This window comes from Pantherophis guttatus, chromosome 1 (assembly GCF_059756535.1).
Source record: "Pantherophis guttatus breed Tessera chromosome 1, ASM5975653v1, whole genome shotgun sequence".
Taxonomy (NCBI): Eukaryota; Metazoa; Chordata; class Lepidosauria; order Squamata; family Colubridae; genus Pantherophis; species Pantherophis guttatus.
Genome location: NC_142063.1, coordinates 294,851,051 through 294,868,180, shown reverse-complemented (window position 1 = coordinate 294,868,180; position 17,130 = coordinate 294,851,051). Strand labels below are relative to the sequence as shown.

The window sequence follows — 17,130 nt, the reverse complement described above, 5'->3', positions numbered from 1 at the left end:
ATATGGGGCATCTCATCCGCTCCGTCCCAAAAGTAAAAGAAAAACTTCTGGGACTATGCAGAGAGTTCTACCCACCCCTGCCGGCTCTATCTCCGTTTCCTCATGGAAACGGAGTTTTTTCGAGCCGCCATTCCGCTGTGAAGGCGGCTCTAACAGGCAATGGAAGCTGACGATCCCGAAGGAACATCTGGCGGCGGCCAGCAGCAAACCGGAAGCCCAAACTGGCTGACATTTTAATAGTTTAAAAAAAGGGTCACATACACAATATATATAGTATACAAAATAACAGAGTTGGAAGGGACTTTGAAGGTCTTCTAGTCCATCTTCCTGCTCAAACACGGAACCCTATACCATTCAAGACAAGTGGCTATCCAATCTCTTCTTTAAAACCTTCAGTGATAAACCCACAACTTCAGGAAGAAAGCCAGTGGTTAGTTGTTCTCCTTAGTTTTAAGTTGGATCTCTCCTTGATAAGTTTCCATCTGTTACTTCTTGTCCTGCCCTCAGGTGCTTTAGAGAATAGGTTGACCCCCTCTTCTCTGTGGCAGCCCATCAAATATTGGAAGACTGCTATCATGTTACTCTTAGTGCTTCCCTTCGTTACACAAGACATGCCACCCAGTCCCTACAACTGTTCATTGTATGCATTAACCTCTAGTTCCCCCCCAATCCTCTTCGTTGCTCTTCTCTACACTCTTTCTAGAGTCTCAACATGTAGATGATTTTGAAAGGTCTATCTCAAGGTGATGGCAGCAACATGTGCCATGCAGTCTTTATCTACATGTTGGATTTTTTAATTATTATTATTATTATTTGCGTTAATTTATATGCCGCCCTTCTCCGGAGACTCAGGGTGGCTTACAATGCATTAAGCAATACCTTTATACTTTTGTATATTTATACAAAGTCAGCTTATTGCCCCCACAATCTGGGTCCTCATTTCACCTATCTTTGAAAGGATGGAAGGCTGAGTAAACCTTGAGCCTGGTGAGATTTGAACTTGCAGTAATTGCAAGCAGCAGATGTTAATAACAGTGCTTTAGTCCACTGTACTACAGGCTCTTGTCAGATTATCAACCTGAAATTAATAAAGCCATTGGAGAACCAGTTTAATATAGTAGTTAAGATATCAGGCAGAAACTAAGAGACTGTTGAATTCTAGTTCTACTTTAGACATAAAGCCAGCTGGGTGACCTTGGGTCATTCACTCACTTTCAGCCCTAGGAAAGAAGCAGTGGCAAACCACTTCTGAAAAATCTTGCCAAGGAAATTGCAAGGATTTGTCTGGCAGATGCCAATAGTGTAAAAACTGACTTGAAGGAACAAAAATAATACATTAGATATTATCCAAAAATCTAAGAAAAGAAATTTTTCTTTGATATTACAGTATTATCAGTTTAGACATACAAGAAAGGAAGATGGGAGGTCAGGAGGAAGATTGTTTGTGAAAAGCTAAAATAAAAAGATATATATAATGGAAAGAAAGATCCAAGTGCCATAATAGTATAAAATTTGTTCTATAGCATCAGATTCACAGTTTGTCTTTATTTGTTCATAGCTCTGGAGATATTCATCTATTAATCAGAAGGCTACTGCCATTTAACTTCCATTTATAGGTAACCAGTGTCGGTTCTTAGTAAATTCAGTCCTTAAAAGGTCATCTTTGGACGTGCCACTGTAACATCAAGCAGTAATAAGCTCTGTAAGCTCTGCTGAATTTTATTATTTTATAAATACTGTACTTATTGTATTTTTATGTTGCTATTTATTTCATTATATTGTTGTAGGAAAAATGACGGACTAGGACAAGCTCTTCAGTGCAGGAAAGAGTTTTTATTTGCGCAAAGGTTCAAACAGTCCGAAGACCCCAAAAGTTTGAACCAAGATGGATGATTTCAACCAGATATTTATACAGTATAAAGACAAAGTTATTACGAAGAGTACAACATTTCACACGTAGAAGTTACCCTTTAATCTATCTCTAGGAAAGACATAACAGCATGGTTCCCACAGGCTCAGGCTTTCAGCTCCGGAGCTCAAGACATAACAAAAGGAGATAAGAGGCTAGAAGACGCCTCAAGGGCAATAAGGAAGCAGCACCCCTTATCCAGGGATATGCATGACATTTGGGATGCAATAAACATTAAACAACAGAATGTATCTGTTTAGGGTCAGTTTGCCCTTCTACAATTCTGTACCTACGTCAAATACCGTTTGTCATTTCAGCACCTTGGCACGGGAGAGGCACTTCTGTCTTGACCAAAGATTTGGATTTCTAATATTTGAGTTTTATCCCAATATCGAATCTTAGCCTGGCTCATACCCCCCTTTGTGACTCATCTGTTTATCCAGACGAGTCACACCATAGGTCCTCTTCCTGCTGGAGCCGTTTGTAATCCCACGTAGCCATCACCTGAGCAGTTGTCTTACGTTCCACCAGCAAGGATAGACTTTTAGAGATAGTTTAACAAACAGAGGTAAAATACACGGGAGAAAAAGACACCCTTGCAGCTATTAATCCTACCAGGCCAAAGATGGCCTGCAGGCCAGGTAACTTTGGCCACCATCCTGAAAACATATCCTGTAAATTAAGGCCTTTCCAAGTCTGGACTGACACATGAGCTATTTTAACCATTTTGTCTATTATTTCCTTAATAACCTTTCCGCTTTCATCAACTTCTATACAGCAATTAGTCCACATACCCCTCCTTCCTTGGCTAACAAATAATCTAAAGCTAACCTATTCTGCATAATATATGTCCTTGATTTGACACTTTCCCTAGCTAATTGAGTAAGACCTTTTACAGTTTCGTTGGTGATGATTTCAACCACAACTTGCAGATGAATTAAACCGTTCAGAATGTATATAGGGGTCCGATAGCCATACATGCCATCTTCCGCCCATGTAGCCGGTCCATAAACCTCAATAATTCGTTCTGCAGGCCATTCTTCACTTCCCCAACTACGTTGGTTACCTCCAACCCTAACTTTCCTTATTGCTGATGTATCTACATGTCTTCTCTGTCTTAAATTTCCCACCTCATCATATACCGGGACACCTAACACCTGTCGGGTTTTAAGGGGAAGCAAAAAAAAAATCCTGGTCCAATTATTCCCAGGACCCAAGCTCCACACCAAGATTTTGGTAGAACCCCATATGCCATCTTACCACATATCCAGTATAGTCCATCAGGAGCCAGCCATTCAAGGGTCTGATTATCTGGATCCTTTAAAAAGGATAACCCGTTTACTTTAAACAGGGCCCTTTCATCAGTTCCCTCTGTGGCATTAGCTCCTGACCACCATACCTTACTTTCCCATTTTCCTGTACATATGAGGTTTCCCACCTGATGACAGCCTGGCACAATTTTTCTCCAAAAACAAACATTCCCTACCAGACTAGTAGTCAAGGTCCAGTCTCCATCCTTACCCTTATTATATGACAGATTACCTTTCTGATCCATTTCTAATATTTTGGAATAATTTAATTCCTTGAGCTTCCCACGGCCATTTTTCTCCCATGTTAGTTCCTCCACCAACAAAACAATTCGATACATTCAGAGTGTGGGCTATGTCTTCGGCTAATTTGACAAAGGTATTTGTTACATGACTAGGAATTTCAGGTATATGCAGCTTTTCCATTTCAGATAATATTACAAGGGTTCAGGATTTATTACCAAATAATATACTAGCACCTCCTCTATAATTTTCACGTCCCACTCTACCTTACAGCTTATACATAAAACACAATCAATACAGTGAGTGCAACAACAACACTCACACCCACAATTACAAAACCAACACATTTAAAGAAAATTCTCTTTTCCGTTCTTTTGCATCAAAAGGCAGCTTCCAGGGTGTCCTAAGCAGGGACTTCTTTCATCTGTAAGAGGTTCACACTCCGCAGCCGGTTGGGGAAATATTAGGAATCGGAACGACTGAGAAATCAAATGGGCCCTGGTTGTCCACAAAACCATTGCTTATATCTGTAAAACACAATAATCAATAAAGCTACTACCCCAATTACTCAAAGTGCCCACACCCAATTTGCCTCCCACATGGATCCGCAATGATCTCCAATCTCTTGTCAGGATCCAAGTTCCGGACCAATCCAAGAGAGCAGGTGCTCCATCCTCTTTTTAGCTTACAGCGGGTTACATCAGCAGATATACATCAAGGTAACCTATATATAGAATACAAAAGCTTTCTTTAAACATATTCAAATGTCAGTTTTGTTGGATGTTGTTCATCCACGGACACTTTCCAGCCAGTGTCAGCTGCTGCCTTGACTCATGTCCGATGGATCCATGATTTTGATTCTGCAATCTTAATAGCAAGTGGAGAAGTCATAATACCAATAAAAGATCCCTTCCATCTTCCACCTGGTCCCCAGGTTCAAATGAGTGACATTAAGTTACTAATCTAGGGGGTACTTATTCCATCACATATTGTTGGAATCTCTCAATTTGCTTATTAAGTTCTTGTACCATCTCCATATTCCAACCCCCCCCCCTTTATGACCTAAATCAGGCCACCTAACATACATATTTACCTTATTTTACCATATTTACATGGTCGGGTGGAATAAACCTCCAATACCTGTAAACAATCATACTCAGAAACAGACTCCGTATGCAACAAAGTTGCTGGATTTAATCGGTTAGACACCACCAGACACACCTGTGGATTCTCACTCCTAATTGCATGATATTTTGTCAGCCTTTGCCCACTAATCCACAAATGTCCCTTAGTATCCAACACAGACTGCTCCTCATGAGGGGAGTGCATGAGTATAGGACAAGAAAAAGTAAGTTTATTACAATTCTGAATCAATTCTGCACTTGCAGCCAGCACCTTCAAACAGTGGGGCCAGCTTTTCGGCCCCCTCCCCATCCAATTACAGCAAAAGCTAGCTAGTCCTAAAAAGCTTCTCAGTTGTCTTTTTGTTCAGGGTTCTACCAGCATTAGGACCGCCCTTTTCCTGCTCTGGTCCTAAAGCTCGATAACCCTTATATTGTATCCCAAATATCTAACTTTCCTTTTCACCAATTGAGCTTTCTTTCTTGCTACCCAATAACCACACTCTAGTAACAAATCTAACATCATCGTGTATTCATCTTAGTATTCTCCCATCATAAATCCTCTGTCAGTCCTGTTGATCCAAACATCATCAACATATTACAGTATTGTGTCTCCTGGTTGTTGAGGCACATAATACTGTAAGTCTCTAGCTACCGCTATTCCAAACAATGCGGGGGAGTTCTTAAATCCCCGAGACAGCCGAGTCCCAGTATATTGCATTTTCATTCCTGTGTAAGGATTCTCCCACTCAAAATGCAAACAGTGGCTGGCTTATGGGGTGAATGGGAATTGTAAAGAATGCATCCCTTAAATCAATAACAGAAAACCACTCAGCCCGGGGTGGAATTAAACTTAACAGGGTATATGGATTCAACACGGCCGGGTGTAAAGTTACCGTGCCCCGGGCTGTAAGACCCATCTAACTGTTTAATTGGGATAATTGGAGTATTCCAGGAGGACTAAATAAGCACCAAAAACCCCGCCTCCAAATCTCTGAATGCTTTCATAAATAGCACAAATAGCTTCCCCAAAAAACGGGACGCTGCCTCATACTCACAGACTCCACTCCAGGTTTTAGTTCCACCCCCACTGGAGGGTGGCGAGCTGCAAAACCCGGCAGGTTATCCTCAGCGCACATCAAACAACTTCCAAATCTCCTCCGGAGAATGCCTTATGGTCATTCTCTGACTATCTTCATCAAAAGAAATTGTTGCCCCTAATTTGCTCAGCATATCCCTGCCTAGCAATGGAATAGGGCACTCAGAAATGTACAAAAATTCATGCTGGATTTCAGCTTCCTTAAAATCACACATCTCTGATTTCAAGACCTGCCGCCCCATGGCTTGCCCTGATACCCCCTGGACCTGGATTTTACGTGATCCAGGAGCTGCAATTTACTTATTTACAACTGATCTACCTGCTCCTGTATCCACTAAAAATGTTGTCTGCTGGCCCCCTATCCTCATTGTAACCAACGGCTCAGGCGGGGGTTCTCCCAAGCCTGGTCCCCTTCAATCTGACCACACCATGTCTGCCAATCCAATACTCTCCCCTTCTTCCTGCAAACTGCCCACGCATCCCTGACCCAAAATCTGCTCTTCTCATCCCTCAACTTCTCACCATCTGTCTTGGGCATTCCTTTTCCCAAGTAATTCCTTTTTCCCAAATAATTTTATTTTTATACCACCCTTCTCCCAAAAGACTCAGGGCGGTGTACAGCCTATTTTGTTAAAAAAACAAGACAAACACCAGAAAGGAGAAAAAAAGTTTTAAAAGCATCTCTTTTCCTCTTTCTCCCCTTCAAAGGAAGGGGGGGGGAGAAAAACCCCCTTGCATCCCACTTCGCAGTTCTCCTACCAACAAACTAGCCTTTTTATTCATCCGTGCCTCCTGCTCTTTCTTCTCCACCTACAGCCCCCACAGCCTCCAAATCTTCCTCCTCTTCCTCATCATCATCATCCCCTCCCTCACTCTGACTGCTACCTCTAGGCGAATGACTCCCCCTGACTTTTGACTTCACGCCAGGATCACTCATACGCCTCTGATTTCCTCCTCCGCTCCCTCCAGCAGCCCCCTTACTTTTCCTGCCTGCTCAGATACACATAACCCAACTGTTTCAGCCCTACATTGCAATAAATCCTCAGCTTTTTTCAACAGGACTCTCACCCATTGATCAATATATTGAAATTGATCAGGATATTTATCCTGATTCACTACAATCATTCCCCACAACTTATCCACTGTTTCTTCCTTTAACCATCCCTGAGGGGGAGGGGGTCAGCCCATCTCCCTTTGTGGCCACACATATTTACATAAGAATTTTAATTGATCCTTTGATCCTTTCAGATAGGAAGGGTTGCTAAAATACTTGTCAAAACCTTTTAACATGCATGCCAACGGAGTATTTGGCACGCTCTGAACCCCATCCCTTCTACCACACTGCCGTCGACTCATAGCCCCGGAAACTCACAGCCACTAATGAGAAATGCGACGGCTTAACCACCCACACAACCTGACATGGACTTCATTAGGGTAGCCTACCCCGAGTCCGAGGGAGTGATCAATTCCCTCCTTCTGCTTTCAAATGAAGCAGGTACAATTCTTTTACAATATACTTACTTAAAACGTTCCCACTCCGTAGATTCCTGGCCAGGAATTTGTTCAGACCACCTTTCCTGTACCGCAGGGTTCTTGGACTCGATCAGAGCACCGTCGGGCCCACCGGGTTATCGCGGCTGTCTCCCAGAGATGTATCTCTGTGGCGCCTGGAGAATGTTCAGGAGCGACCTCCCGATGGTCCCGAGGGGTCAAAACGGTCCTCAGCGAAATATCGCCTTGTACCCAGTCCCGGCGGCGTCGCCAGCTGTTGTAGGAAAAATGACGGACTAGGACAAGCTCTTCAGTGCAGGAAAGAGTTTTTATTTGCGCAAAGGTTCAAACAGTCCGAAGACCCCAAAAGTTTGAACCAAGATGGATGATTTCAACCAGATATTTATACAGTATAAAGACAAAGTTATTACGAAGAGTACAACATTTCACACGTAGAAGTTACCCTTTAATCTATCTCTAGGAAAGACATAACAGCATGGTTCCCACAGGCTCAGGCTTTCAGCTCCGGAGCTCAAGACATAACAAAAGGAGATAAGAGGCTAGAAGACGCCTCAAGGGCAATAAGGAAGCAGCACCCCTTATCCAGGGATATGCATGACATTTGGGATGCAATAAACATTAAACAACAGAATGTATCTGTTTAGGGTCAGTTTGCCCTTCTACAATTCTGTACCTACGTCAAATACCGTTTGTCATTTCAGCACCTTGGCACGGGAGAGGCACTTCTGTCTTGACCAAAGATTTGGATTTCTAATATTTGAGTTTTATCCCAATATCGAATCTTAGCCTGGCTCAATATTTCCTCTAATGAATTATACACCTTAGCTTCAGTTAATTTTGTAATTTGTTCTGATATACACTTCTTTAGTCCAGTAAATGCTGACAATAAAATAATTCTATCAGTGTCTTTTTTTAAAAAAAAATGTAAACAAATAAAGGCATAGTTTGATGCCATTGTTTGATAATCTCCATTAGGGCTACACAAATTATTCAAAAAAATGTGTTCTCTGGAACACATTGGGATATGTACCGGCAGACCTCAACTTACAACCGTTTGCTTAGTTACTATTCAAAGTTACAACTACACTGAAAAAAGTGACCTATAGTTGTAATTTTCACACAACTGTTGCTGCATCCCCATGTGATGAAAATTTGAGCTCTTGGCAACTGGCATGTACCGTATTTTTCGCACTATAAGATGCACCAGACCATAAGACACACATTAATTTTAGAGGAGGTAAATAAGAAAAAAAAAAATCTGCCTCTGCCTCCAAGCATCCATCCGGTATTCATCTGGCTAGCGTCCTTGCAGCAAACAGCCTGGTCAGCTTCAGCATGTTATTGCAGTCCCAGCACATGGCTCATCAGGGCTCGGCTCTGTTGCGCCCACCACTGGTCAACAACTGAGCTGCTGCCACTGCCGGGGAACACTGGAACTTTTGCTGTCAAGCAGCTGATTGGCGTTGGATTGGCCTTCTAGAATACCGCCGATCAACTGTTCTAGATGGGAATCACCACTGCGTATCGCTGCTGTTTGCCGCCACTGCCGCTATTCAGGAGGCCAATCCAACTGCCGATCGGCAGCAAAGGCTCCAGTGTTCCCCAGCAGCAGCGGCAGGCAACAGTAAACACCACTGCACTAACCCCCTCCCCCCCCTCGCTCTATAAGATGCACAGACATTTCCACACACTTTTTGGGGGGCGGGGAAGTATGTCTTACAGTGCGAAAAATATGGTATTTACGACAGTTGTACTGTCCTGGGTCATGTGATCACCATTTGTAACCTTCCCAGACAGTTCCAACAAGCAAAGTCAATGGAGGAAACCAGATTTGCTTAATGATGGCATGATTCATTTAACAATTGCAGTGATTCGCTTAACAAATGAGGCAAACAGGTCATAAAATGGGGCAAAACTCATTTAACTGCCTTGCTTAGCAATTTTGGGCTCAGTTATGATTGCAAGTTGAGGACTATCTGTATCAAAGAAGTGATATGCCTAGGCAAACCCATTGCAGAGACAGTGAAGCACTCTGAAAAGCCTGGAAAATGTTACATCTGCTTTCATTGATCCAAAAATGATTTCTTTGAATATGTTACTATTATTTTGGAATATCTTTCTGAAAGAATTTTTATAGCGTTTGTCTTTATTTTGTTGTATTATTTCTGAATGCTGACATACAAATATCAAAGTAGGTAAAACATTCCAGGAAAACAATTCAGTATTAAAATTGCAGATGATGTGGGTAGAATATAGGGAAATATAGTCAGAAATGCTCATGAATTTAACAAAAAGCCAAGGAATGTTTGTGTGTGGGAGCATAATAGAAAGCAATTAAGCTTTATGGATTGTAATTCACTCAGCATGTAGTAAATTGGTTCATGAATTAAGCATTTTGATAGGAATTATAAGAAGTGGAATGGTAACACTATGGTATATCTGATGACAAAAGACTGCAGCAAAATTTTTCAGTTTTTGCAACATTACAGTTCTCTTTATCTGATGTGCAAAGTTCTGGTCAGCATGAAATATATTGTTGTTAGTTGCGAAGTTGTGTCCAACCCATTGCGACCCCATGGACAACTTTCCTCCAGGCCTTCCTGTCCTCTACTATCCCCCAAGACCATTTAAGCTCACACCGACTGCTTCAGTGACTCCATTCTCTGTCTTCCCCTTCTTATTTTGTCCTCAATCGTTCCCAGCGTTAGGCTCTTCTCCAGTGAGTCCTTCTTTCTCATTAAGTGGCCAAAGTATTTCAGTTTCATCTTCAGGATCTGGCCTTCTAAAGACCAGTCAGGGTTGATCTCCTCTAGGACTGACTGGTTTGATTGCCTTGCAGTCCAAGAGACTCACAGGAGTCTTCTCCAGCAGTATGCTGTCTAACTTTGCCATAGCTTTCCTCCCCAGGAGCAAGCGTCTTTTAATTTCTTGGCTGTAGTCCCCATGTGCTGGAGCCCAGGAAAATAAAAATCGTTCACTACCTCCATTTCTTCCCCATCTATTTGCCAGGAATTGAGAGGGCCGGGAGCCATGTTCTTAGTTTTCTTAATGTTGAGTTTCAAGCCAACTTTTGCACTCTCCTCCTTCACCTGCATCAGAAGGCTCTTTAGTTCCTCTTCACTTTCTGCCATTAGAGTGGTATCATCTGCATATCTGAGGTTGTTGATATTTCTCCCAGCAATCTTAATTCCAACTTGTGATTCATGTAGTCCCGCCTTTCTCATGATGTGCCTTGTATATCAGTTAAGTAGGCAGGGTAACAGTATACAGCCATGCCGGACTCCTTTCCCAATTTTGAACCAATCAGTGGTTCTGTGTCCAGTTCTCACTGTTGCTTCTTGACCCGCATATAGGTTTCTCAAGAGACAAATAAGATGGTCTGGTACTCCCATCTTTTTGAGAACTTGCCACAATTTGTTGTGATCCACACAATTGAAGACTTTAATGTAGACAATGAAGAAGTAGTAGATGTTTTTCTGGAACTCCCTAGCTGTCTCCATGATCCAGCGTATGTTGGCAATTTGATCTCTAGTTTCTTTCTCTCCTCCCACTCCCTCCCTCTCTACACACACACACACACACACACACACACACAAATATGAAACATATAGTAAATGTCAAACTATCATAATGAAAAATAAAGCTATATTTAAAGTATTTTTCTGCATTGACATTGAGTAATATGTAATTCTACAGCAAAGAGTAGAAATTTTGTGACAGTATTTACTATTCTGAATAGTTTACCATCATCAACAAATCTAGCCTTTCTCCTCATCCTCTAGAAACATTTTATTACATTCACTAACCATTTATATATCCAATATTTAGAGATATAGAATAAAATGTAAACCATTTGTTTGACATTAAGAAGAGGTAATTTTTGTAGATCCACTTCACTGGTTCCAGATTTCAGATATTTTATGCAGAGTATTTTTCTAGAGTGGAATTATGGTTTAGAATTTATTTTTGGTTGAGTCTTGCATATAGTCTGTTGGATTACTTTACCAATATTTATGTTAATCTCATTTTGCCTTCCTTCCAAAAACCATTTTATGCATGTTTAATGATTTTAATGATTTTTAGTGTATAAATTAAATAGGATTGATCTTTCTCAATCCATTTTGTTTCTATGGAAGCTCCAGCTGATATTGGGCTATGATTGCATAGTTCTGCTTTACCACTAGATGTCAGTGTAATACTATAATTTTGTGCATAATCTTCCCATCAAAAAACTTAAATATAATAACTTGTTCCTCTATATTCAGTTTTCCCATAAAAGGATGGCTAACCTCTGTTATGTTTGCTAAAATACATTCATTTAGAAATTTTTGTACTTAATTCCCTTGGGCTTATCTGAAACTAGTTGCATTATTACCTCTAAAGTGATTGTGAATAGTAGATTATTTTACTTTATTTTTGTCTGTATTAATAACTGCATTTGTAAGTGTAACAGTACTGGAAAGTGTTTTACATTCCTGGGTATTAAAATCAAATTTGGAGAACTTTGTACACTGTATTTAGGTACTGATATAAAAAAAATATGTGATATGTTTGTAAGATCAATCATATTGTTGTGTTTTTAGAATTCTAAGTTGTTTCAGAACATCATAAAAGTAGAATTCTAAGGAAGAAGCAGGATTCTATTTAGAATACAATAACTGCCTTATATTTATTTTTATGTATTTATCTATATTCTACCTTTATTACTTTTACAAATAATGAAAGCGATGAACATATCCAACACACCTTCTTCCTCCTATTTTCCCCACAAAGGCAACCCTGTCAGGTGTGTTGGGTTGAGAGTGAATGACTGGCCCAAAGTCATCCTCCTGGCTTTCATGGCTAAGGTGGGACTTTACCTTAGAGCAGGGATGTCAAACTCTCGGCTTGCAGGTCGGATGCGTCACGTGCTGGCCCCACCCCCACCCGGTTTAGCAAAGGGGGAAAAAGTCCCGATAGTTTGACACCCCTGCCTTAGAGTCTCCCATTTTCTAGTCTGATGCTTTAACCACTAGACCAAACTGGCTCTTTCTTGCTTTCCATTTACCTCTGTTGTCATTGCAAAAAAAATGAGGAAAGTACAATACTATGTATTTGTACTTATGCATATATTTCAGATGTGTTGAAATCTCAGTAGTTTGAGTCCTCGTTTCTAGGTTTCAGAAAAATAATATTTCAAAACTGTTTTATAGTTGTAAATCAGAAGCTGTCTTTTTTTAGCAAAGTGAGGAAAGGGTTAAAAAGAATACTTTTCTTTTACTTCAGAGTTTGCTCCAATATTTGAATTGTATTTAGTGAGGCGTATGGGTGCTGCTCAAGAGGACAGAACAGCTAGCTACTGGTTGCAGAACCAGTATAGTCTTCCAGAATCTTGCTTTGCTTTGAGACAGGTTTGATTGTACAATTAAAAACTTGCTATTAAAAAACTTGCTATTCATATCTGATTTGAAGACACTACAAGCTGATTGCAATTTGAAGGACGTTTTATTTGCTTTGGAAGGACAGCTGTCCTATCTTTTGATAATCTGCTTCTGTTCAGTGGAACATAGGACCTAGTTATCTTCGAGACCGCCTTCTACCACCGACGACCTCCCATCGACCCATGTGCTCCCACAGAGAGGGCCTCCTCGGGGTGCCATCAGCCAAGCAATGCAGGCTGGTGACCCCCAGGGGGAGGGCCTTCTCTGTGGGGGCTCCCACCCTCTGGAATCAGCTGCCCCCAGAGATAAGGAGAATCCAAGACCTCCGTGCCTTCCGCCGTGCCCTTAAAACTTTCCTTTTCCAACAAGCCGGGCTGGCCTAACAAATTTTTTAAACGATTTTAAATTTGTTTGTCTTTTTAAATTTTGGGCCAAATTGAGATATTTCCTTTTAATCTGTTCTTAATGTATTTATTATGTGTTTTTATTTGGCTGTACACCACCCTGAGTCCCTAGGGAGAAGGGCGGTATATAAATTTGAAGTAAAATAAAAAATAAAAAAAAATAAAACATGACTGAGATCAAAGAGCCAAGGACGTTGCTCTCCTTTCGTTTGCTTATTACAAAAAACTTGCTTGTTTTCTCTATTCTTCCTTAAATTCCCTCATGACTTTTGTTTGTTTTGTTATTATTTACATTAAAACCAGTTGTTTTAGTTTTGCTTCCTGTGTATGAAATTATAAACCTTTTAGCATCTCTGCCTTCTTTGTAATCTCTTGGGGTTTTTTGCATTCTTCTAAAAGTCCACTGAAAATAAGTTCCTCTGCTTTTCCCTCATTAGTATAAAAATATTCATTAACAGCTATGTGGAATTGATACCTTGTGGATTCTGAATTTATTTGATTCTTAAGGAATAATTTGAATGCTAATGTGTTTAACTTTCAAGTTGAAACATACTTGGTTCTTTTGTGAGATGATGGGTTCTATTTCCTCACAGAAGACCGGCAGAGCTCCAGCTATCTGCTACAAATAGAGTAACTGCAGGAACTGCCATCCCTTCTTTATTGCCAAAAAACTTGATCAAACTAGCACAGGGTAGTGATTTGTGTTACACTGGAAAGATCCAGGCTCAAGTACTTAACTGTGCCTTGCAAACAATTGGCAACCAGTGCCAATACTAACACAAATGTCATTTTAAATTGCTTAATAGTATGTTGTGAGGCAACTTTAACATCTTTTCTCTAGAAGTTCTTTCTAGTTCTCTTTCTTTGTTGATAGGTTTGCATTTAAACTGTAAGCTTTAGAGCAGAGCTTGTCCTACCTTTTTGTAGATGGTAAGCTTTTTGGCACATAAGGCATCTATTTAATTTTCTTAGCAACAATATGGAAATGTTTTGCCATTGTTTTCTTCCAGATATTTTTCCAACTTTCCAATCTACCGTATAATCATGGGATTTCCTGATTGTTTTCCATAGAAGTATTTATCAAGTTAAAACCCTACTTGGCTTTTCAAATTCAGCCAAGGTGTAATAACATAGATGGCATAAACAGTATTTATCCCGATAAACCTGATCGTCTAGTCCTCTTTCTGAAAATTAAATATTATGCCGTTTGATAGAAGAAAATTAGGTGTTCAGAATAAGGATTTAAAAGCCCCAGAAATTATTTTTATGTCTCTCAAGGAAATCAACTCCCGTTTCTTTCTTCCATATATAAATTCTTATTTACAAACTCATCTTTTTTATTTATTTGCTTTTAGTGTGTTTATCAGTCTGCATAACTCTGGGTGGTTCTTAAAATCTGCAATGAAGCAATAAAGTATTGGGAAGGAATAGATTTTCATGGTATGAAACATAGAAATTGATTCCTTCTTCATATCTTTTCAGACTGCAGTGAGGTAAAAAAAATTAGATAAATATGACAGAAGAAGAAAAGGACGATATTGAGAACCCAGGCTCCAAATTTGCCACATCTAGTTTAGTAAAAGAAAAAAATGATTTGCTTCTATAATTGAAATTAAATTGTTAACAGAAACAGATTCATATCCCATTACATAAACATGTTTTTGAAAACTATTCTCAGCCAAATCATTTTATGTATAAACAATGCCCAGTTTTGGATTATGGCTTAATTTTCTAACTAGTGGTTAAAAATCAAAAATACTATTTCAAGATGCCAAGTCTCTTCTACGATAACCAACTGACAAATAGGGGTGGGATTAGTGCAGAATTATAGAAATAAATGACTTGGATTACCTCTTTTTTATTTCGCAAAGAAGCGATACCATTATATAACAACCTTTTAGATCAGGGGTGTCAAACTCATGGCCCATGGGCCAGAGGCATCATGCACTGGCCATGCCCATCCCCGGTTTAGCGTGGAAGGGGGGAAAGTCATGATACGTCACGTGACAACAACATGATGACACAAGTTTGACTCCCCTATTTTAGATGTTTATTTCTGCTTAAACTGCTTTCAAGAAGGCAAAAAAGAATATTCAGTTGATAAACAAAATAGAACTGATCGTCTCCTATGCATCGATTTATCTTTGTTTAGTTATTTCTAAGCTTACTTGTTTTTTTGCAGATGTTTCATTACCCAATCAGTGCTAGCACTGATGTTACCTAGTTTGCGTAATGAAATGTCTGCAAAAAAACAAGCAAGTTCAGAGAGCACGAAGGACCCTTCATGTCAACCCTGAGCTACAAATATTCTCCTTTACTAGTTATTTCCAACTTTTATATTATGTCTGTCTCCACTAGAAAAAAAAAATAGAGACATTAGATATATATGAGTATTGTAAATTGACATGAAAGGGCTGCTGGAATACAGAAATCATGTTCAAAATGATGACTATGAAAAGAACTCTTTATTTACTAGGCAGTTGGGATGATGATTAAAATAAAGATTACTAATTGCATTAAAACTGCCATGATTTGATTTTCTTTAAAGGTTCTTTGTATGTGATCTATTTCTTCAGAATTTCAAATCCCCATTTTCTGTTAATGCTAAGAATCACATCAAAAATATCAATTTTTAATATGTCATTTTCATGGAAAATGTCCATTTTAAAATAGAACATTAAAGATTAATTATGGGATGAGGATTGTATTAAAAGAGCTTTGAGAAAGATTGTTTAGGAAGTTATCTAGTTCAAATCCCACCCTTAACCATGAAAACCAGTTTGGTGACTTTAGGCCTGTTATTCCCGCTCAGCCCAACTCACCTCAGAAATTGCTATTGTGGAGAAAATAGGCAGGAGTATTAGGTATGTTACTACTTTGTTTATTACACACATGCACACAAGGGTAAAAAAGTCTAATAATAATAATAAAGAAGCCTGTTGCATATTCACTATTTCAGATATCTTAAATTTTGTCTTGTATTTCCCATCTAGGTTTGTAAGAGAATGGATTTAGTCTGTCAGAGAATGCTAAACCAGGGATTTCTGAAAGTGGAAAGATACCATAACTTGTGCCAGAAACAGGTTAAAGCACAACTTCCAAGGTATGTGATCAACAAAACTGAAGGTCAGAGATAATGCAATCTAAAAATCTGTATGTATAGATGACATTCAAGAAAAACGTCCATACACAATCATATAGACAAATATTTAACAGATGAAATTATTTCCATCTTGTGGCAGAACCATTGTTATCACATGTAAACAGAATAGCAGGGAGAGGTACCACTTGCCTCTTTTGTGTGTGCCGAATGATTTGATGCTTGGCATTCTGAGCTTGGAATGTTTTGAAAGTGAACATCATTTTCTCCCTCTGTTCAGCCGAGATTGCTGCATTCTGCTTCAGAGTCCGTTCTTTAGTGATGACATTGCACATAATAAGCTATAATACAATTGTAAATGGTCCTGATTTTGAAGGTCTATATAGAGATTCAGATTTCATCATTCCCAGAGTTATTGGTTTGTTCATTATTTCATTAACCAAGGTTCATTATTTCATTAAAGGCTTTCTGAGAAAAGAAAATGACAAACATTTTGAAAAAAGATAAGCAGCATAAATGCACTTCTTAAATAAATAATACAGGAAAGATATAAAATGTAAAATTCACACATCCCGGAATAGAATAGACATTTAAACTAAGCATAAATTATAGCAATGCCAAAAGGTTGTTAGTATGGGCACTAGGCATGCCACCCAGAAGTGCTCCTAAGTACAATTGCTATCTGTGTCTCCAGTGACATGATTGGTTCCAGAACCATATGGGGTAGTTCAAAAGTGCAATCCCCCCCCCGATCAAATTGAGGACCATGTGTCCAAGGCAGACTATTTGTAGTGCTTAAGAGTAGGAGTAATTTTACTGATAGAGATTAACTTCAAAGTAATAATTTTTTGACTCTGAAAGTAATTAGGAACAGCCTGCCTCTGTAATTAGGAACAGCCTGTGGGTACTCATGAGTATTTGTCAAAAGTGACCTGAACATTCTTGCCCTGGTCAGGGGGCGGGACTAGAAGAGCTGCAAGATCTTTTCTAGCCCTTTGATTCTGTGATGGCTGGT

At 39.5% G+C, this 17,130-nt stretch overlaps 1 protein-coding gene and 1 long non-coding RNA gene across 2 annotated transcripts in view; one reads left to right on the top strand and one right to left on the bottom strand.

Moving 5' to 3' along the window:
• Positions 1-17,130, top strand: part of FBXO28 (F-box protein 28) — a 38,964-nt gene that overhangs the window by 8,714 nt on the left and 13,120 nt on the right. Inside the window, exon 2 of the mRNA XM_034427906.3 lies at positions 16,009-16,118. Within this exon, the coding sequence (XP_034283797.1) occupies positions 16,009-16,118 (110 nt within the window). The remainder of the gene's footprint in view (positions 1-16,008; positions 16,119-17,130) is intronic.
• LOC148116895 (uncharacterized) lies at positions 1,814-7,548 on the bottom strand. The gene is made up of 2 exons (XR_015731509.1): positions 7,201-7,548; positions 1,814-4,183 (listed from the first exon to the last, which is right to left on the bottom strand). It is a non-coding gene; the product is annotated as an uncharacterized LOC148116895 (long non-coding RNA).